This window comes from Gopherus evgoodei, chromosome 16 (assembly GCF_007399415.2).
Source record: "Gopherus evgoodei ecotype Sinaloan lineage chromosome 16, rGopEvg1_v1.p, whole genome shotgun sequence".
Classification (NCBI taxonomy): Eukaryota; Metazoa; Chordata; order Testudines; family Testudinidae; genus Gopherus; species Gopherus evgoodei.
In genome coordinates, this window is record NC_044337.1 from 5,578,112 (window position 1) to 5,600,642 (window position 22,531).

At 51.5% G+C, this 22,531-nt stretch overlaps 2 protein-coding genes across 2 annotated transcripts in view; one reads left to right on the top strand and one right to left on the bottom strand.

Moving 5' to 3' along the window:
• FAM166A (family with sequence similarity 166 member A) overlaps positions 1 to 15,339 on the top strand; it is a 58,387-nt gene extending 43,048 nt beyond the window's left edge. Inside the window, exons 6-7 of the mRNA XM_030535399.1 lie at positions 5,606 to 5,723; positions 15,164 to 15,339. Of these exons, the coding sequence (XP_030391259.1) occupies positions 5,606 to 5,723; positions 15,164 to 15,249 (204 nt within the window). The 3' untranslated portion in view covers positions 15,250 to 15,339. The remainder of the gene's footprint in view (positions 1 to 5,605; positions 5,724 to 15,163) is intronic.
• Positions 15,240 to 17,496, bottom strand: TUBB4B (tubulin beta 4B class IVb). The gene is made up of 4 exons (XM_030535398.1): positions 17,318 to 17,496; positions 17,086 to 17,194; positions 16,902 to 17,012; positions 15,240 to 16,473 (listed from the first exon to the last, which is right to left on the bottom strand). Exons 1-4 carry the CDS (start codon positions 17,372 to 17,374, stop codon positions 15,413 to 15,415), a joined length of 1,338 nt encoding a protein of 445 aa, XP_030391258.1. The 5' UTR covers positions 17,375 to 17,496; the 3' UTR covers positions 15,240 to 15,412.
• Positions 17,497 to 22,531: the final 5,035 nt, after the last annotated feature.

A 22,531-nucleotide genomic window follows, 5' to 3' on the forward strand; every position in this document is an offset into this window, starting at 1 on the left:
CCATCAAGGCAATTAAGTCTCTCGCCGCTGAATACGCCTCAGACGTGGATGGCATGGTGAGCTCTACCACGGCACGCGCCGGGGAGCTATGAGGCGCTGGACTCGACGGCCCTTGCGGGACCGGAATCAATGGTGCCGATTTAGTCGGTGCCGCGGCGGGTATCGGCGCCGGGCAGTCCGAACTGGGCGCGCTCTCTGGCTGTGGCGTAGTTGGCGCCAAGGCAGCAGGAGTCTTGGCCTTCTTCGACCTCGGGGAGAGGGAGTGACGCGGAGTCGACTTTGGTGCTGGTGTGCCGAGAGTCCTTAGGCGTACCGGTGAAATCCGATGCCGTAGGGGTGCCTCTGTTCACCGACTGACCGACGCTTGGTGCTGAAGGTGGCGGTGTCAAGGCCACCTCCATGAGGAGCTGTTTTAGTCTGATGTCCTGCTCCTTTTTAGTGCGCGGCTTGAAAGCTTTCCAAATAGGGCACTTAGCTGTTAAGTGCGATTCCCCGAGGCACTTTAAACAGGAGTCGTGTGAGTCTCCTGTTGGCATCGGCCTGTGATAGGCTGAGCACGGTTTGAAACCAGGTGAGCCGGGCATGAGCTCCGGCGCCGGGTGTGGGGAAGGGGCTACTCCTTGAAGCCTACTAAGTAATACTAAACTAACTATACTATTAAGTAAGAACTTATAACTGAGTTTATCTACATTTATATAAGAACAATAACTATGTACACAATAACAACGAGAACTACGAGTAGCTAGGGAAGGTGGAGGTCAGCTAAGCCGCGCTCCACTGTTCCAACGACCGACACGAGCGGTAAGAAGGAACTAAAGGGTGGCCGGGTCGGCTGGGGTATATATACGGTGCCATAGCGGCGCCACTCCAGGGGACGCCCAGCCGACCCGCCGAGTGTTGCTAGGGTAAAAATCTTCCGACGAACGTGCACGCGGCGCGCGCACACCTAATTGGAATCGATATGAGCAAGCACTCGAAGAAGAACTAGGGTGCAATTGACCTTAGGGTACGTCTACACTACAGGATTATTCCGATTTTACATAAACCGGTTTTGTAAAACAGATTGTATAAAGTCGAGTGCACGCGGCCACACTAAGCACATTAATTCGGCGGTGTGCGTCCATGTACCGAGGCTAGCATCGATTTCTGGAGCATCAGGGCCAGCGCTTCCATTTAGGAGACCTAGGCGGTCACCTGGGGCACCAGGATTTGGAAGGGTGGCAGACTGCTCCGGTGGACCTCCCGCATGCATGCCTGCGGAGGGTCCGCTGGTCCCGCGGCTCCGGTGGAGCATCCACAGGCACGCCTGCAGCAAGTCCACCGGAGCCACGGGACTGGTGAGCCGGCCTTGCGTCTAGGGCGCCAAAAACCCTGGCGCAGCTCCTGCAGAGCGTTGCACTATGGGTAGCTATCCCATAGTTCCTGCAGTCTCCCCCGCCCATTGGAATTCTGGGTTGAGATCCCAATGCATGATGGTGCAAAAACAGTGTCGTGGGTGATTCTGGGTAAATGTCGTCACTCATTCCTTCGTGAAAGCAACGGCAGACAATCATTTTGAGCTCTTCTTCCCTGGATTGTCCTGGCAGACGCCATAGCATGACAACCATGGAGCCCGTTTTGCCTTTTGTCACTGTCACCGTATGTGTACTGGATGCCGCTGACAGAGGCGGTGCTACAGACCAGCACTCATTTGTGTTTGCAAGATAGCAGAGACGGTTATCAGTTGTTCTGTACTGTCTGCCATGCCACTGTAAATTGGCGATGAGATGATGGTTATCAGTTGTTCTGCACCGTCTGCTGCTGTCATGGGTGCTCCTGGCTGAGGTCGGACGGGGGCACAAAGACAAAAATGGGAATGACCCCCGAGGTCATTCCCTCCTTTATGTTGTATCTAAAAATAGAGTCAGTCCTGTCTAGAATATGGGGCAAGTGTGCTAGAGAACCAGTGTACTAGAAAGCACAGCCGCTCTGTGTCAGATCCCGCAGAAATGATGAGCTGCATGCCATTCTAGGGGTTGCCCCTGCAACAACCCCACCCACTGCTTCCCTGCTTCCCCAACCCTCCTCGGCTACCGTTGCAGTGTCCCCTCATTTGTGTGATGAAGTAAAAAGAATGCAGGAATAAGAAACACTGACTTTTTAGTGAGATAAAATGAGGGGGAGGCAGCCTCCAGCTGCTATGATAGTCCAGCCAGGACATTAAACGGTAGGGGGGAAGAGGAGCCCAGCATCCCGCTGGTATGATAGTCCAGGCAGTACAAAATCTTTTCTTTAGATATGAAAGGAGTGGGCTGATGGAGCTCAGCCCCCAGTTGCTATGATGAAGACGTTCTGTACCATCAACACGGAATGACCGGGAGTTATTCCTATTTTTACGCAGGCGCCCCCGGCCGACCTCACCTGAGGCCAGCCAGGAGCACTCACGGGCTGATGATGACGATGGATAGCACTCATATTGTACCATCTGCCACCGGGGAGGGGGGGGCGGGGAGGGGAGGGGAGAGGGTGCTGCTGTTCAGTGCCGCAGCATCGCGTCTACCAGTAACATGCAGTAGACATAGGGTGACATATAAAATAGTCAAGAAACATTTTTTTTCCCTTTTCTTTCATGGGGGGAAGGGGGGATAAATTGACAACCTATACCCTGAACCACCCCAGACAATGTGTTTGACCCTACAGGCATTTGGAGCTTAGCCAATAATGCAAATGCTTTTCAGAGACTGCAGGGACTGTGGGAGAGCTGGAGTCCTCAGTACCCTCTCCCTCCCTCCATGAGCATCCATTTGATTCTTTGGCTTTCCATTATGCTTGTCACGCTGCACTGTGCTGAGTCCTTGCTGTGGCCTCTGTCTGGAGATTTTTTTTCAAATGCTTTGGCATTTCCTCTTCTGGAACGGAGCTCTGATAGAACAGATTTGCTTCCCCATACAGCGATCAGATCTAGTATCTCCCTTATGGTCCATGCTGGATTCTCTTTTTGGATTTGGGACTGCATCGCCACCCGTGCTGATCAGAGCTCCATGCTGGGCAAACAGGAAATGAAATTCAAAAGTTCGCGGGGCTTTTCCTGTTTACCTGGCCAGTGCATCCGAGTTCGGATTGCTGTCCAGAGCAGTCACAATGGTCCACTGTGGGATACCGCCCGGAGGCCAATACCGTCGATTTGCGGCCACACTAATCCTAATCTGATATGGTAATACCAATTTTAGCACTACTCCTCTCGTCGGGGAGGAGTACAGAAACCGGTTTAAAGAGCCCTTTATATCGATATAAAGGGCCTCGTTGTGTGGACGGGTGCAGCGTTAAATCGCTTTAACACTACTAAAATCGGTATAAACGCATAGTGTAGACCAGGCCTTAGATAAGTGACTAGTCCTTTGGGACTGGGAGTAACCTGAATAGTATTGTGCTTTTTGCTGTAAAGGACCAACTGTCACAAAGACAACTTGTTTGGGTGGCAAGATAGATAGTCCCAAGAGGACTGTCTATGACTCCATGTTTAAACTGTCACAGTGCCTGAGGAGTTTATACTTGATACTTGTTTGGTGAAATCTATATATAGGCCTCACAGGCAATCTGGGGGGTTGTGCCCTGTTTTATAACAGCCTGTCCTGAGGTTGGCGCTCACACAGACAGCTTGACACCTTATACTTGACAAGAATTATGAGCCAGCACCTAAGTTATGGCTGAGAAGTACAGAACATGGGGCGGGGAGTGGGAGGGCAGTGCTTTGAACTTCCACAATCCTGAGACTGATCTCTACCAGGCCTTCGTAGAGTCCAGGTCAGAAGAGACCCTGTGATCATCTAGCCTGACCTCCTGTGTCACACAGGCCAGAGACCTCCCCCAAAATACTTCCTAGAGCAGAACTTTTAGAAAAACTTCTGATCTGGATTTTAAAATGACCTGTGATGGGGCAATTAGTAAACTGTTCCAATGGCTAATTACTCTCACTGTTAAAATGTATGCCTTATTTCCAAGCTGAATTTGTCTACTTCAGCTTCCAGCCATGGGACCATGGTATACCTTTATCTGAAGAGATAATATTCTCAAATATTTGTTTCCCATGTAGGTACCCAAACCTGTCCAAAAGAGGATAGAGTGGTGTTGTGTTTTAACATTTTTCTGTGACATTATGGTCTCAAATGAACTCTCACAGAAAAATGATGAAAATACAGCAATCAGAATCCTGATGATGGGCACCTGGAGCCGAGACCTACATAAATATGGTCATGGATGTGTACGTGGGGCCCAGGGAGTGATTGTGTAGGTGGCTGCCCAAAACTTCATCTCCTGTGACGCACTGCACTGACTGTTTCTTCCATCTTTGTTTCTAATGGTCTCCATAAGATTGTAGGCATGTCAGCATTGGGGGGTGGCTTTCTCTTGTTCCAGTCTCAGGCTGTAACTATGCATGATCCAGGAACTCGTTTTTGCTATACTTTTTGTATTCTCTCATTTCCTATTCTTTCAGTTATCCTTTTCTGTACTAACCTAAGCTCATAAAGTCTCTGTGTGTGAGTCACCAATCTCAGACTCAGTAAAAGAACCTGTTATTAGTGACTGGTGTAATTTGCACTTTAAATGTACCATGTGGGACCCACATGGTCAAACATCTTGAAGAATTAGTTACTGCAGAGAAGTATCTGTTCTTTACTAGCCCTCATGGTTGTAAAGAAAAGCTTTTAAAAGTGACCCAAGTGTAAGCAATGCAGTGATGTTTGCCTGAGTCTGCAGAGAGCCTGGGACAATAGCAGTAAGGGCGAGGCGTTGCCCCATGCATCTCAGTGTGATGTTACCTCCAAGCAGTGCTCTGGAGGGGTTCCCTCAGCATCATCCAGTGGAAAGTTGTTTGTGACAGAAAGGGAAGGCTGCAGTGTGTCTAGCCCTCCCCATCCAAGCACAGTAACCCCAGCTGCCAGAACAAATGCTTGGAATCCCCCTCCCTCTCTACAGCTCTGGAGAGGGAGCGAAATGGAAGAAGGGAGCCTCACTGCCTGTCCAGGGAGGATGAGCGCTCCAACCTACCAAAAGAGAATTAGTGGCACACTCTTCCGCAGATGACTGTTGTGTTGATGGGGCTTCTGCCTCTGCAGGGTTTGGGTGGGGGAAGCAATGCCATAGCATGGTACAGTGCCACGGGTCCTGTGAGATGGTAAACCTGTCGTCTAGTCACTGTAATCCATCTGTGACACTGTGAAGCTGGGGCCATGACTGCCAGCGTCCAGTGCTACCATGGTGAGCCAGATGTCCCATTGCTGCTGTCCAGCTGTGTCATGGTGAGCCAGATGTCCCATCACTGCTGTCCAGCTGTGTCATGGTGAGCCACATGTTCCAATCGCTGCTGTCCAGCTGTGTCATGGTGAGCCAGATGCCCCATCACTGCTGTCCAGCTGTGTCATGGTGAGCCAGATGTCCCATCACTGCTATCCAGCTGTGCTATGCTGAGCCTAGTGTCCCAATTGCCCTAGTCTTGCTCCAATCTGACTCTGCTTTAGCATTAGTTTCAATTTTGTTGTTGTTGTACAAATGAGGATTAAAAATTATATGAATTGTATTGCAATACTTTCAATTTGAAAATAAAAGCTCCTATTTGTTCTTTCAGTTTATGGTAAGAAACCCAGCGTGGAACTTTGGTAAGAGACTACCACAAACATATTGGCCTAATAATAAAATTTACACCAGTGCTGGACTGATACCTTTCTACACAGGCTTTGTACCAAGTAAGTTTATTCTCTGACCGAACATGAATCACTGAGATTATTTTTATAATTATTCATATGTGGTGGCCTGAGTCCTGGATCACCCATGCAAAACCCATTGTTCTGGGCCTCTACAAACAAAGAGACGGTCCATCCAGTAGAGCTTACAGTCTAAATATGACAAGAGACAACAGCTGGATGCAACAAACAGATGGGAGAAGCACAAAGAAACAGTGAGTCTGTGCTGTTCAGTAGGACAGGTCATTGTTACAGCACACCAGCTGCCTAACCACTGTTCATATTTTGGAGATATCACTGCAAAGGGGGGAGTTTTGAAGGAGTTTCTTTCGCAGAAGTTTAAGTATTCCGCTTCCAAGCCTGAGAAGCAGCATGCAAGATAGCATTTGAAAATTTAATAGATAAGCGTCATTGGCAGAGCAGAATCAGGCATCAATATCTTGGTAGTATAGAGATAGGCCTGTATAAGTGTAGAGAACTACGAGAAGAGGATAGAACTAAGGACGGAGTCCTGTGGAACCCACACAGAAGGTTGGAGGGGGGATGAGGAGGCTCTTCCCAAAGAAATGCTGATGGAGCGTTTAGAAAGGTAGGAGGAGAATCAGTGTGCACAGTCACAAAAGCCAAGGAAGGACAAGATTTCAAGAAGAAGAGCATGATCATAGAATCATAGAATATCAGGACTGGAAGGGACCTAGGGTGACCAGATGTACCGTTTTGGGATCTTTTTCTTATATAGGCTCCTATTACCCCCCACCCCCGTCCCAGATTTGCTCACCTCAGCGATCTTTCCCACAGTCTGGATCAACTTCTCCTGTGTCTGATCAGGAGTTGGGAGGTTTGGGGGGAACCTGGGCCCACCCTCTACTCCGGGTTCGAGCCCAGGGCCCCATGGATTGCAGCTGTCTATAGTGCCTCTTGTAACAGCTGCAACTCCCTGGGCTACTTCCCTATGGCCTCCTCCAAACACCTTCTTTATCCTCATCACAGGACATTCCTCCTGGTGTCTGATAATGCTTGTACTTCTTAGTCCTCCAGCAGCACACCCTCTCACTCTCCGCTCCTTGTGCCTCTTGCTCCCAGCTCCTCACACACACTTCCTCTCCTCTGGCTCCTCCTTGCCTGACTGGAGTGAGTGCCTTTTTAAACCCAGGTGCCCTGATTAGCCTGCCTTGATTGGCTGCAGGTGATCTAATCAGCCTGTCTGCCTTAATTGATTCTAGCACGTTCCTGATTACTCTAGTGTAGCCCCTGCTCTGGTCACTCAGGGAACAGAAAACTACTCATCCAGTGACCAGTAGATTTGCCCTCTACCAGACTCCTGTACCCCACTGGTCTGGGTCTGTCACAGCACCTAACTCCAGGCTGAAGGCAGGTGCCCATCTCTGCTTAGCAGTCTGTGCCTTAGATGCCTAAGGCATTTCTTGAGGCAACGAGGTAGGTGCCTGCCTCATTTGACATTAAATAACAGAAGAGGAGGTGATTTAGTTTGGGACTGGTCCTGCTTTGAGCAGGGGGTTGGACTAGATGACCTCCTGAGGTCCCTTCCAACCCTGATAGTCTATGATTCTATGATGCCGTCCACTAACAACTTGTATCCCATTGGTCAGAGCACTCAGCTGGTATGTGGGAGCCAAGGATTCAATTCCCCCCTCCCTGGCAAAGGGCGTGAAAGGAAGTGAAACCATGGTCTCCTACTGTTCAGGAGAGTGCTCTAACCACTGAGCATGGGGATATTCTGACACGGTGCTCCCTCGCTAATGCACTGTGGATAACTAATGAAAGAGTGACTGGAGCCCACCTCAGAGGTGGCTGCCCTACTAGATTACAAAATCATTCTCAGTGTCACACTCTCTCTGGTCCAATGACTGTTCCACCATGGATAAATACTAAAAAAAGTGGCTCTAAGATCCATCAGCTGCTTGTGGTCAGGAGGTGCTTATAGCTTGCCTATGGACTCTGACACGATTGAGGATGCTTGGTTTTTGGCTTTGATTCTTTACTGGGCAATTGTTTTCCTGCCCCAAAGGTGATCTCACATGAATTTTCACCATAGCGTTCTACTCTGCCACCTCTCCTCTTCAATATACAAGAAGGCATGGAGTGAAATGCCATAGGTATAGCATCCAACTTCATTTTCCATTTCATCCATCTTTGAAGATGCCATCAAGTGGCTTTCTCATTGTCTAGTTGAAGCTGAGGCATGGATAACAGTGAGTTCTTAGATCCTATATGAGTCCATTCCACAGCCTTGGACTGGTGTCTCGGGGGAAAAAACGTTTCCTGTGCAAAGGAATTTTCCCCTTCTTGTAGGTAATGCCATTGTGCCAAAGGTATGGAGTTATTGACAGCAATCCCTACCCTGGACATTTCTGTCATATATCAGGTATCCTCAGGGTTAATAGCTTCATGCCCAGATAGAGTGCACTGCTGTTGTCCAGCTGAGCAGCAACACAAGTGTGTATTACCCAGGCCAAGACGTCAGCCACCAGAATGGGGGCACCCAGTCTCCCAGTCAGCTGCACACACTTGACTTGATGAGACTGCTGTGTGAAAGCTCAGTGTCGGCAAGGCCTAAACTGTGACCTGACTTCAACAATTGCTCAGCTGGACATCAGCAATGCCGGGGTGGGAGTCAGGGTAGCAGTACGTGGGCAGGGAGCTCCCTCCCGGCACACAGGCCGAGGGGGGAGAACACAGCACCAGCTGCCAAGGAACAGAAATAGGAACTGCTGTGATGCCTCTTCCCAGCGTGGAGCTATCTGCCATGCCCTCCCCACCTAGCTTTCCCTCACTCCCCTACCCTCCACCCCCTCATTCACAGTGAGCTTCTGCCTTTCTCCCCTCCCTTCTGTAAATGAAAACTGAGATCTTCCCCATACTGATGGGAGAGGAGGAGAAAAGAAACAATGAGACAGTGAGAGAGCAGCATAGAAACAGGAACAAATTAAGCATAGGCAGAGAGGAGAAAAAAGCAGGACTGAAGTTCCAACTGCAAATACAGGCAACTGTGGCTCTCGGAGTCTCTCAAAGGGACAATTATGTGTCCACAGAGCTACACATTTGTATAAGGACTGTCTCATGGTTTCAAGCAGAGATGAGCAATAACCAGCAGCTATGCAACTAGCAAATGGTTAGTTATAATTTTAGAGCAGATTCCAGGGGCTATGATGAGGAAAAGCTGGTTGGGACATATTCATGGTTATGGAAACAAGGTGCAAAGCAGAAGATTCAGGAAAGGACTTGTGCTAGAAGTTGGCAACAGCATCTGTTAGAAAGAGGCACATCAGGTAAAGACCTGACAGCTGAAGTCATGAGTGAGGGGCTTAGTGGAGAAATTTGAGAAATGCAGCCACTGTCAGTTTGGGTGCTGGGTTGTGCCTTCTGGTACTGAAAGGGACCACCTCTGGAACCTAGAGTAAATGCAGTCTTGCCTTCAAGACAGGCAGGAGTCATGATGACGTATAGGCCTTTTGTCGCCCTTCAGTTAAGAGTTAGAGTCTGAAGTATAACTAGTCTCAAAGAAAAACAGCCTAATCGACTTTGATAAGTGTGAAATGGAAACAGCATTCCCTTTGCACTGATCTCAAATGCTACAAAAGTTCTGAAACTTCCTAAACTGTAAGCCCTGTAAACAGCCTAGGTTTTGAAGGAAAAGTTGAAAATTAATCATCTGAACTTAAGAACAGTCAGACCATCTAGCACAATATCTTGTCTTCTGCCAGTGGTCAATACCCGATGCTTCGGAGAGAATGAACAGAAGAGAGCAATTATCATGTGATCCAGCTCCTGTTGTCTAGTCCCAGCATGTGTCAGTCAGAGGCTTAGGGACAGCCAGAGCATGGTGTTGTATTCATGAACATCTTGGCTAATAGCGAGTAATGGACCTAGCCTCCATGAACTTATCTAAATCTTTTTTGAACCTACTTATACTTTTGGCCTTCACAACATCCATCGGCAATGAGGTCCACAGATTGAATGTGCATTGTGCGAAGAAGTACTTCCTTTTTGTGGGTTTTAAATCTGCTGCCCATTAATTTCATTGAGTGATCCCTGTGGTTTTTGTGTTATGTGAAGGGATAAATAACTGTTCCTTATTCACATTCTCCACACCAGTCATGACTTTATAGATCTCTACCCTATCTCCCATTAGTTGTCTCTTTTCCAAGCTGAACAGTCCAGTCTTTTTAACTTTCCTCATACAGATGTTGTTCCATACCCCTCGTCATTTGGTTGCCCTTCTCTGTACCTTTTCCATTTCTAATATACCTTTTTTGAGATAGGGGAACCACAGATGTACACAGGAATCAAGGTATGCGACTATCTTGGATTTGTATAGTGGCATTATGATATTTACTGTCTTATTAGCTAGCCCTTTCCTAATGGATCCTAACACTGTTCGCTTTTTTGACTGCCACTGCACATTGAGCCGATGCTTTCATACAACTATCCATGACGACTCCAAGACCTCTTTAGGGAGTGGAAACAGCTAATTTAGACCCCATTGTTTTGTATGTACAGTTGGCATTGTTTTCCAATGTGCGTTACTTTGCACTTACCACTTGATTTTATCTGCTATTTTGTTGCCCGGTCACCCAGTTCTGTGAGATCCATTTGTAACTCTTTGCAGTCAGCTTTGGACTTAACTATCCTATGTAATTGTATATTGTCTGCAAATCTTGCCACTTCACTGTTCTCCCACTTTCCCAGATCATTTATGAATATGTTGAACAGCACTGGTTCCCATACAGATTTTTGTACCATTTTCTAACATAATAAAAATGTAAAACTTAAGAATCTAATAAATGTACATTAAGCTAGATAATTGCTTAAAGCAATAATGTATATAGTCTATCCTTTTGATTAGCTAAAAGCACCAAATTATACCAGCCATTGAGACTCAATCTTTCTTTAAGATTTTAACTAAAAAGACAAAAGCAAAAGATTAAAATTGTTTAACTTATTATTAAAATCAGCCCATCCTATGTGAAAATGACTTGTGCCCCTCTATCTTTTTCAAGAAGCTTACGGGCTGTTGGATTATAAGGGACCATAACTGCAATACTGCCCACCCATGGTGCCAGGCTGTGGAGGATGCATGATGAGGAGGAAGATGACAAGTCATATATATGTATATAGTTCAAGGATGGCCAACCTGTGGCTCACAAACTACATGCAGCTCTTTTACCATTAACGTGCAGCTCACAAAGCCCGCCTATAGCCCCTCATCCTCCACTTACCAGACTGGGTGGGAGAGCTCAGGACTGCTGCCTTGCAGCAGGGTTGTGTGGTAGGGGCTACTGTAAAGCAGGGAGGCGAGTCTTGGGGCTTCAGCCCTGTGGGGTGCACCTGCCAGGGCTTGGGGCTTCAGCAGGAGCAGGGCTGAAGTCCCAACCCCCAGCTCCTGGCAGTTGTGCCCCAGCTCTCGAACTACTGAAGATTGTTATATATGGCTCAGAAGGCCAGTAAGTTTGGCCACCTCTGATATAGTTTGTTTCATTGATCTGCTGCCATCTGAGAATTTTCACAGGGAGGGGGCTGAGGTGGTGCCTACCTGGCCTTGGCTACCTGGATAGAGAGGAGGTGGCTCTGTAAGGAAAATTCTCCCCAGCTAAAAATGCCAAGCCCTTGACCAGTAGGAAAGATAGCCCTGTTTGTCTCTGATAGTGACATCAGCTTGAATTTAGACTGGTGCACACTGAGGGACCTTTTGGCCTTACAAAATAGAGGCCAGAAGGACATGGTGAGCTAGGCCACCCTTAGTCCCTGCTCTTCTGCATCTGGGCTGCTGTCCCTCTTGCCTTCATGGGGCAAGCCGCTGAGGGAAGGAGGCTGTGTCACCAGCTGCCACTGCAGGTCAACAGCCCCAATACTTAGGTATGTCACAGAATGCCATCCCTCTCCATTTTCTCAAGGAGCAGGAAAAGAGCTAAAGCTGTACCTTATCTAAAGCATCTGCAGACCTCCTAAGCAGCTTCACTGTATTAGGTGTGAAAATCTACTTTTTATTTTTAATATCTTTATTTCATTATTTGACGACAATGGCTCTTCTCCCAGAGAATTCCTTATGTGTGCGGCTAGAAGCAGCACATCCACGGGCTGCTCTTTCCTACATTGATCTGGCTTTTTGCCCTCTGTGAGCATGAGAAGGGGAAAACGGTGCTGATCTGATTTCCCCTTTCAGAGTTTGTCCCCATAATCCTCCTTCAGAGCAGGGAGTGAAATTAGGCTCAGGGATTGTTCCAAAAATATTTCAAGCAGTTATGATCTCCCTGTCCTCAAAGAGGCTGGTCTGATTGCCTTCCTCCCCACACATGGAACCTTCTGAGCCTCTGAAAGAAGAAACAGGGATGAACGCCCCCAAAGCTTCACCTCTTTCTTGCATGGGATCCACGAGGCAGATGAGTCTGTTTCTCATGCAGGTCTCAAGTGGTGTGAGTAGGGTTGCAGCAGAGGGAATTTGGCCCCAAGGTCCCTTACTGCTTTCTGCTGTGCTAGAAGTTCCCATGCTGTGTTCAGTGCTCTTCATCCATGGTCCAAGGAAACAGGAAGGAGGTGGAAACAGCTCTGCAGGCAGCACAGCTGCTAATGCACACTCTAGGAGATGGGTGCTATCTTTCATCTAGTGCAGAACCCCTATGACATCACTCCCATCACAGCAGTGAGGAACTGCTTGCCCCAGAGCCAGTTGTTCCAATCCTGCCTACCTCTATTCCCACTTGGGGGAGAGGGGCTCAAAATGACTTCCCACCCCAGCCTGAGTTGAGGGAAGCTACACTATCCCAAGCACCAGCCAAGCTCCCAATCAAGTCACTCAACAAGCAGAAGAGTGAACAAGGTACACAGACCTTTCCTTTTGCCAATGGGTTTTCTTGGCCCACCTCTCCTAAAGTCTGCAGGGGCACTAGCCCCTGCAAATGCCTCAGAAGGGGGAAGCAAAGCAAAGGACACAATCTCCCCAAGCAACAAAAGCAGTCCTGGGGCCCAAGGGGGAAATTAGACAATGCTGAACTGAATTGTTATAAATGTTGAAGAAGTTTGAAATGTCCCTCCAAAAAAAACTCTGCAGCTTAGAGGTCTGCATGAGATGCCTTGTGCCAATGAGGAGAAAAAAAGGATCAAAGGACTAGGGGACCAAGGCATTTGGAAAAATCAGAGAAATTCACAAGTCTGAGTTCAGCACTCAGGCTTCCTAAGAATGGGATTCACAAAAGCCAGCACATATAGCCACCTAAACTAGCCAACAGAAGATGCCAAGAAGGGGGGGAAATGTGCTAAGTCCCAACCTTCACCAGAGGTTCATGCCTAAATCCAGGCTGGAGGGAGGTGCCTAGTTCTGCTTGGGATTATCACCTATGAACCCTCTGCAAGAAGCTGCCAGCATAAGCTACTCCCCCCTAGCTTTAGTTAAGGTACGCACCTGAGTTGTGAAAGACTCCCACTTCAAGTCTCCCTTCTTCCAGATGGGAAGGCATTTGAACTTGGCTCCCTATGCCCTTAGGAAGGTGCCCAAACCACTGGGCTAGAGGATATTCTGATGTGCAGTTGTCACTCTCTCCTAATGAAGTTGGTCCACTTTGGCTAAATAAACATTGGAGCTGGTGGACTGGATGCCTGCCTCTTTGCCTTATCAGGCAGAAGGTGGGGGTGTCCTCCCCCCATAACTACCTTAAACACTGGGCTAAAAGCCAAGAGCTTTATCTGCCCCCAGCTATTTTCTATGCAGTTAAGCAACACATGAGTGTATCTGTCACCGTAGGGCCTACAGAGTTCCCCATATTCATGAACTGCTCTGGACCTTACCTGTCTGCCACAAGTAAGGATGCAGGGCGCAGACCCAAAAACAGAAACTTAGGCCAGGTCTATGCCAGGAAATTGGGATGGTGTAACCAGGGCCATCCTTACCCATATGCAAAGTACACAGCTCCATAGGGCACCGGGAAATTTGGGGCACCAAATTTCCTGGTGCCCCATGCAGCTGCATGCTGCTCCAGCTCTTCCCCAGGGCCCCCACCCCTTCTCTGCTCCACCTCTTTCCACCCCTACTCCCTTGAAGACTCCAGAGGCAGTCAGGCCTGCACCCACCCATAAGTAGAGTGAGCCAGCCCCAGCCTGCTCCCAGCCATGCTGCCACTGAGTTCTGGGGGACAGTTCCCCCCTCCCCCCAAGCCTTGGAGCCAGGTCACTCCACTTCCCCACAGGAAGTATCCAGCCCCACGCCAAGGTCTAGGACAAGGCCACACAGCCCCTCCCCTCACCAAGGTCTCCCAATCTAGGGCACCAAAATAGCTAGGGCCAGCTCTGGGTGTATCTCCATCACTCAGGTGTAAAAAAAAAAAAAAAATCCACACCCGAGCAAGTTAAACCAACCTAATCCCCGCTGTAGATTGATGTTGAAAAGACTACTTTTCATGTTGACATAGGTGCTCTGCCTCCTGGAGTGGGAATAGCTACACTGACAGAAGTTGCTGCAACCTTTCACGTGTACAGCTGCCCTTAGGAAGCTTCTACTGTAAAAACTGAAGGGCCCATTAAGTTTAGATACCTATAGGATTCAGTGGCAGGGAGAGGGATTTTTGCAAGTATCAGCCAGCAGTAGACAGATCTGTGCTTTATGCACCTCACTCTCTCAGGCTCTAGCCTTAAGTATATTGACTTCCCCCATACTGGTCAGACCTCTAATTTCTCCAGAGCACTTTAGACAGTGCTCAACTCTTAAAGGTGACAGAAGCAAGTACTGTTGCTGTAGTGATAGCCAGATGAGAGCTGAAAGGCCTCATTGTGCCATTAAAAAAACCTAGGTTTCACCTGTTTCACTGCAAAAAATTACAACAGGCAATTCCTACCTATTAATCAGGCTCACTAGCCCAGGCTCCTCTCCCTCCAAAGAACCCCCAAATTAATAGGCACCTAATTTGAATATTGGGCATTTGTGAATTATCAGCCAGCAGGAAAGAATTTCAAGCCCTCTCTTCATCCGAAAACCCCCACAAAACAAACCAGGCAAACCTGCAAAATTGAAACTGCTGGTGTTCTTGAAAGCAAGTTTTTTGTGTGAAGACCCCTGACTTTCAGGGAGCTGGGACAATGCTAGTTGAGTACAAACTTAGTCTTTTGAAACCATCCACTAATTATGCTATAAATGTTTGCAGTATACAGCATATTCAATAGACATTTTTGTAAGTTTGCTCTAAATTAACAGATGGAAAGTATTAATTATGCATTTCAGTTCACTAGCTGCACAACTGCTTCACACCTCTGGCCGTAGCCTTATTTCATTCAGTCCACTGAGCAAGTGGACATTGCAAGTAGACATCCTTACTTAAGTCTTATCCACAGTAGCACATAAAACTGGTTTGTTCTGGCATTTTCAACTAAAATTAAGAGCCAAATAGGCAAATGCTTATGCAAAAATAAAACTACTGTATTTTGATGTTTTTCAGCCCTCAGACACAGCTATGCCTTAACATTTGGCAACAGTACCCGGAAAGCCTACCAGAAAGCGCAGACACAAAACTGTGCGCTGTGAAAAATGCTTTAATTGTGATGTCTGTACAACATTTGACATGAAGTCATCAGGAAAAAGAAGTGGAAGGTACACAGTAAAGACATGAATAAAGACAAGTTTCTGAATGAGAAGGGAGTTCATACAGCTTTAAACATAATTTACAGGAGTAGCTACTGCACAGCTTTTATGCTGCCTCTTCCTCAGCTTCCTCCTCAAACTCCCCTTCCTCCTCAGCTGTAGCATCCTGGTACTGCTGATACTCAGATACCAGGTCATTCATATTGCTCTCAGCTTCAGTGAACTCCATCTCATCCATGCCCTCTCCAGTGTACCAATGCAAAAAAGCCTTCCGGCGAAACATAGCAGTGAATTGCTCAGAAATGCGCTTAAATAACTCCTGGATAGCTGTACTGTTACCAATGAATGTAGCAGACATTTTCAGACCCCGGGGTGGGATATCACAGACAGCAGTTTTAACATTATTGGGAATCCATTCAACAAAGTAGCTGCTGTTTTTGTTTTGTACATTAAGCATTTGTTCATCCACCTCTTTCATTGACATGCGGCCTCTAAAAACAGCAGCTACTGTGAGATAGCGGCCATGACGTGGGTCACATGCAGCCATCATGTTCTTTGCATCAAACATCTGCTGTGTGAGCTCTGGTACAGTTAAAGCACGATATTGTTGGCTCCCACGGCTGGTGAGTGGAGCAAAGCCAGGCATAAAAAAGTGCAAACGGGGGAAAGGAACCATGTTAACTGCTAGTTTACGCAAGTCAGCATTAAGCTGACCAGGAAAACGCAAGCAGGTGGTAACTCCACTCATGGTTGCTGACACCAAATGGTTCAGATCACCGTATGTTGGAGTAGTTAACTTCAGGGTTCTGAAACAAATGTCATAGAGTGCTTCATTATCAATACAATAGGTTTCATCTGTGTTCTCTACAAGTTGGTGTACAGAAAGAGTGGCATTGTAGGGCTCCACTACAGTGTCCGATACTTTAGGAGATGGTACAACACTGAAAGTGTTCATGATCCTGTCAGGATACTCTTCACGAATCTTGCTGATTAAGAGGGTGCCCATGCCAGAGCCAGTGCCACCACCAAGAGAGTGGGTAAGCTGAAAGCCCTGAAGACAATCACAGCTTTCTGCTTCTTTCCTTACAACATCTAATACAGAGTCAACCAATTCTGCACCTTCTGTGTAGTGGCCCTTTGCCCAGTTGTTTCCTGCTCCACTCTGACCTGGAAGAGAGCCATTTTCACGTCAGATTAACACAGCAAGCCCTATGCTTGCAAGCAAAATGAAGGATGAGCCCCAAATATGATTACTCAACCAGAGGAAGACTCACCCACCCCACCCACCCACTCTCATTACAAATCAAGTACAAAATACCACTCAAGTATTTTGAGCAAAATATTTCACTGTTTTGCTTTCAATTTAGTGTTACATTCAAAACAGTTAGCTGCGAACTACCTAAATTAGCTTTCGTTCCGCTTGTCAAGAACTGGTGCAGTCTGAACGCGTCTGCTACAGGGGAAGTTCCCAGGGCGCCTCTATCCGCCCAAGACCAGCTCCAACTGCACGAAGATACTGACCGTTTACCCCGCTACGGCCACTCGTGGCGGCCCCACCCGCCGCCGGGCCCGGCCCACGCTGGCCCCCCACTTACCGAAGACGAAGTTGTCGGGCCGGAAGATCTGCCCGAAAGGCCCGGAGCGCACCGAGTCCATCGTGCCCGGCTCCAGATCCACCAGCACCGCGCGCGGCACGTACTTGCCACCTGCGGGAGAAGGAAGCGCGTGAGCGCGGGGCGGCCAGGAGAGGCGGGGCGGGGGCGGCGGGCCGAGCCCTACCTGTGGCCTCGTTGTAGTAGACATTGATGCGCTCCAGCTGCAGGTCGCTGTCGCCGTGGTAGGTGCCGGTGGGGTCGATGCCGTGTTCGTCACTGATCACCTCCCAGAACTGCAAGAGACACTCGCGTCAGCCGAGCCGAGCCGCCCCTCCCCCGCCCCCGCGGCCGCTACTCCCCGGCGGGGCCGGGCCGGGCCCGACCCAACCCCCAGCCGGGCCACACACAGCACTGACCTTGGCCCCGATCTGGTTCCCGCACTGCCCGGCCTGCAGGTGCACGATCTCCCTCATGGCGGCGGCGGCGCCCAACAACCTTCAGCAACGACAGTCACGCAGCAACCCGCACACTAGCTGCGTCACAGTGGCCAACCGCCACCACTTATATACCAACGGATTGCGCGCGCACCGTGCCTGCCCCCGCCCTCAGCGACTGCGACAGCCACTAATGGTCGCTCATAACGAGGCTCAGCAAAATAAGAACTCTCCGGTCGGTTGAAACGATGTCAGTCAAATTGCTAATCCCGCCCAATTCCACTCCGCTCTCTATTGGTCAGACTGTTTAACGTTTTTTCCGTCACAATTAGCAATCGCCCTCCTTAGGGCACTTCTCATTGGCTCGATTGAATGATTGATCTCGTGAGTGATTGGCTGTTTCCCTTAGCAATGAACTAACGTCACACTGATTGGATGAAAACGAAGTGTCCTAGTAACCGCTATTAAGCCTTACTAGGAGCTAGGTGGTGGTTTGCGAGAGGAGGGGGAAGCGTATTCCTGAAGTTGTTTACGTAGGTTACAGGGCGTAGCGGGAGAGTTACGCAGCACGGGCTCCCTGGGAGCGCTACGTTATGGCCGTAAAGGGAAGTTTTCTTTGGTTGCGGAGGACGCGGAGGCAGCGGTTGCCCTGGAAGCAGCTGAATGTAAACAGCGCAAGCAGCTTGCCCAGCCCGCCGCCAGCACAGCCCCGCCCCCACTGACCCCCCACGGCACCCTGCCCCCCAATAGACCCCCGCAACCCGCCTTCATCCTGCCCCCCAACAGACCTGCGCAACCCGCTTTCACTCTGCCCCCAACAGACCTGTCTTCATCCTGCCCCCCAACAGACCCTGGCAACCCACTTGCACCCTCCCCCCCAACAGACCCACCTTCACCCTGCCCCCCAACAGACCCGCGCAACCCGCCTTCACTCTGCCCCCAACAGACCCGCGCAACCCGCCTTCACTCTGCCCCCAACAGACCCCTGCAACCCGCCTTCACTCTGCCCCCAACAGACCCCTGCAACCCGCCTTCACTCTGCCCCCAACAGACCTGCCTTCACCCTGCCCCCAACAGACCCGCGCAACCCGCCTTCACTCTGCCCCCCAACAGACCCCTGCAACCCGCCTTCACTCTGCCCCCAACAGACCTGCCTTCACCCTGCCCCCAACAGACCCGCGCAACCCGCCTTCACTCTGCCCCCCAACAGACCCACCTTCACTCTGCCCCCCAATAAACCCCCGCAACCCACCTTCATCCTGCCCCCAACAGACCTGCCTTCACCCTGCCCCCAACAGACCCGCGCAACACGCCTTCACTCTGCCCCCAACAGACCCGCGCAACCCGCCTTCACTCTGCCCCCAACAGACCCCTGCAACCCGCCTTCACTCTGCCCCCAACAGACCCCTGCAACCCGCCTTCACTCTGCCCCCAACAGACCTGCCTTCACCCTGCCCCCAACAGACCCGCGCAACCCGCCTTCACTCTGCCCCCAACAGACCCCCGCAACCCGCCTTCACTCTGCCCCCAACAGACCCACCTTCACTCTGCCCCCCAATAAACCCCCGCAACCCGCCTTCACTCTGCCCCCAACAGACCTGCCTTCACCCTGCCCCCAACAGACCCGCGCAACCCGCCTTCACTCTGCCCCCAACAGACCCCGCAACCCGCCTTCACTCTGCCCCCAACAGACCCACCTTCACTCTGCCCCCCAATAAACCCCCGCAACCCGCCTTCACTCTGCCCCCAACAGACCCACCTTCACTCTGCCCCCCAATAAACCCCCGCAACCCGCCTTCACTCTGCCCCCAACAGACCTGCCTTCACCCTGCCCCCAACAGACCCGCGCAACCCGCCTTCACTCTGCCCCCCAATAAACCCCCGCAACCCGCCTTCATCCTGCCCCCAACAGACCCACCTTCACCCTGCCCCCCACCAGACCCGCGCAACCTGCCTTCACTCTGCCCCCAACAGACCTGTCTTCATCCTGCCCCCCAACAGACCCACCTTCACCCTGCCCCCCAATAAACCCCCGCAACCCACCTTCATCCTGCTCCCCAACAGACCTGCACAACCCCCTTCACCCTGCCCCCCAACAGACCCACCTTCACCCTGCCCCCAGTAGACCCCCGCAACCTGCCTTCACCCTCCCCCCAACAGACCCACCTTCACCCTGCCCCCCAATAAACCCCCGCAACCCACCTTCATCCTGCCCCCCAACAGACCCACCTTCACCCTGCCCCCCAATAGACCCCCGCAACCCACCTTCATCCTGCCCCCCAACAGACCCACCTTCACCCTGCCCCCCAATAGACCCCCGCAACCCACCTTCATCCTGCCCCCCAACAGACCTGCGCAACCCCCTTCACCCTGCCCCCCAACAGACCCACCTTCACCCTGCCCCCAGTAGACCCCCGCAACCTGCCTTCACTCTGCCTCCCAACAGACCCACCTTCACCCTGCCCCCCAATAAACCCCTGCAACCCACCTTCATCCTGCCCCCCAACAGACCTGCGCAACCCCCTTCACCCTGCCCCCCAATAGACCCACCTTCACCCTGCCCCCAATAGACCCCCGCAACCCGCCTTCACTCTGCCCCCCAACAGACCCACCTTCACTCTGCCCCCAATAGACCCCCGCAACCCGCCTTCACTCTGCCCCCCAACAGACCCGCCTTCACTCTGCCCCCCAACAGACCTGCGCAACCCGCCTTCACTCTGCCCCCAACAGACCTGTCTTCATCCTGCCCCCCAACAGACCTGCGCAACCCACCTTCACGCTGCCCCTCAATAAACCCCCGCAACCCGCCTTCACTCTGCCCCCAACAGACCTGCCTTCATCCTGCCCCCCAACAAACCCTGGCAACCCACTTGCACCCTCCCCCCCAACAGACCCACCTTCACCCTGCCCCCAATAGACCCCCGCAACCCGCCTTCACTCTGCCCCCCAACAGACCCACCTTCACTCTGCCCCCCAATAGACCCCCGCAACCCGCCTTCACTCTGCCCCCCAACAGACCCACCTTCACCCTGCCCCCCAATAGATCCCCGCAACCCACCTTCATCCTGCCCCCCACCAGACCTGCGCAACCCGCCTTCACTCTGCCCCCCAACAAACCCCCACAACCCACCTTCATCCTGCCCCCCAACAGACCCGCGCAACCCGCCTTCACTCTGCCCCCCAACAGACCCGCACAACCCACCTTCACCGTGCCCCCCAACAGACCCACCTTCATATTGCCCCCCAACAGACCCGCACAACCCACCTTCACCGTGCCCCCCAACAGACCCACCTTCATATTGCCCCCCAACAGACCCCTGCAACCTGCCTTCACCCTGCCCCTCAGCAGACCTGCCTTCACCCTGCCCCCCAACAGACCCGCGCAACCTGCCTTCACCCTGCCCCCCAACATCCCACCGCAACCTGCCTTCACTCTGCCCCTCAACAGACTCCCGCAACCCGCCTTCACTCTGCCCCCCAACAGACCCTCGCAACCCGCCTTCACTCTGGCCCTCAACAGACCCCCGCAACCCTGCCTTCACCCTTCCTGCCCAACAGCCTCACCTTCACTCTGCCCCCCAACAGACCCCCACAACCCTGCCTTCACCCTGCCCCCCAACAGACCTCCACCACCCTGCCTTCACCCTGCCCCCCAACAGACCCACCTTCACTCTGCCCCAACAGACCCCCATGACCCCACCTTCACTCTGCCCCCCAACAGACCCGCCTTCATCCTGCCCCCAACAGACCTGCCTTCATCCTGCCCCCCAACAGACCCCCGCAACCCCACCTTCACTCTGCCCCCGAACAGACTCCCACCACCCTGCCCTCACTCTGCTCCCAATAAGCCCACCTTCACTCTGCCCCCAACAGACCCCCACAACCTGCCTTCACTGCCCCCCAACAGACCCCCGCAACTTCACGTTCACCCTGTCACCCCACAGCCCCACACAGCCTCTGTCCCCATCAGCTTGAGTCCCCCCACAGAGCCCATCACCCTGCCCCCAACAGACCCCCCACAACCCTGCCTTCACCCTGCCCTCCACCAGCTTCAGTCCCCCCACAGACCCCCTCACAACCCCTGCCCCCCACAGAGCCCATCACCCTGCCCCCACATCCTTTCCCCAAGAGAGCCGCCTGCCCCACAACAGAGACCCCCTCATCCCCACTGTTCACCCTGCCCCCCACCAGCTTCAGTCATCCCTCAACAGATCACCTCACAGCCCCTGCCCTCAACAGAGACCCTGTGCCCCTATCCCAACAGAGCCCCACTATCACCTTCCCCACACCCTGCCCCCCACAGTTCCTGGCCCAACACAGCTCCCCTGTCCCCTCGCAGGATCCCCCACACCAGCCACTGCCCCCAACACAGCCCCATCCTAACCCTACTCCACACCAGCCACTGCCCACTGCCAGATTCCCACATAGCCCTGTCCCCAACACAACCCCTCACCCTGCCCCCACCTTCCTGCCCTAACAGAGCCCCCCACACTCCTGCCCCCCAAACAGAGCTCCTCACGGACCTACCCCGACCCTGCTTCCCACAGCCCCCTGCCTGCCTCCCAAATACAGCTTCTCCCACAGCCCCCACATGCCTCACCCTGCTGCCATCCTCCCATAGACCCCTCCCCACCACAGGACTCCTCCCAAAGTCCTACCCCTCTCTTGTAAGCGATATAGGGGACTGATATGCCTTGAATGATTGATTAATGATTCATTCTGGCCCTGAGAAATTAGGTCTGGTCTGCACACTACAGGCTTACATCAATATAACTAGGTTGCTCAGCGGTGTGAAAAATCCACACCCCTGAGGTTATACTGACCTAACCCCTGGTGTAGACAGTGCTATGTCAGTGGGAGAGCTTCTTCCATCAACATAGCTACTGCCTCTTGTGGAGGTAGATTAACTCCCGTATTTGCAGAGCATCATTAAAGCGCTATGGCGTTGATGCAGTGTTTTAAGTGTAGACCTCAGGGTCAGTGTAACCACTAGGCGAACTAGGCACCTGCCTGAGAAGCCAAGATTTTGGGGTGCCAAAAAGCAGTGCCCCCCAATTTTTTTTACACTATTGCTTAGGGGCAAGTACCTGTTAGTCTCCAGCGCTCGGGCTGTACCAGGGCCAGTAGCCTCTTCACCTTGGAGTCTCCCACGCTTGCCCGGGGGCCACTGCTCCTCTCAGGCTCCCCAGCCGCTGC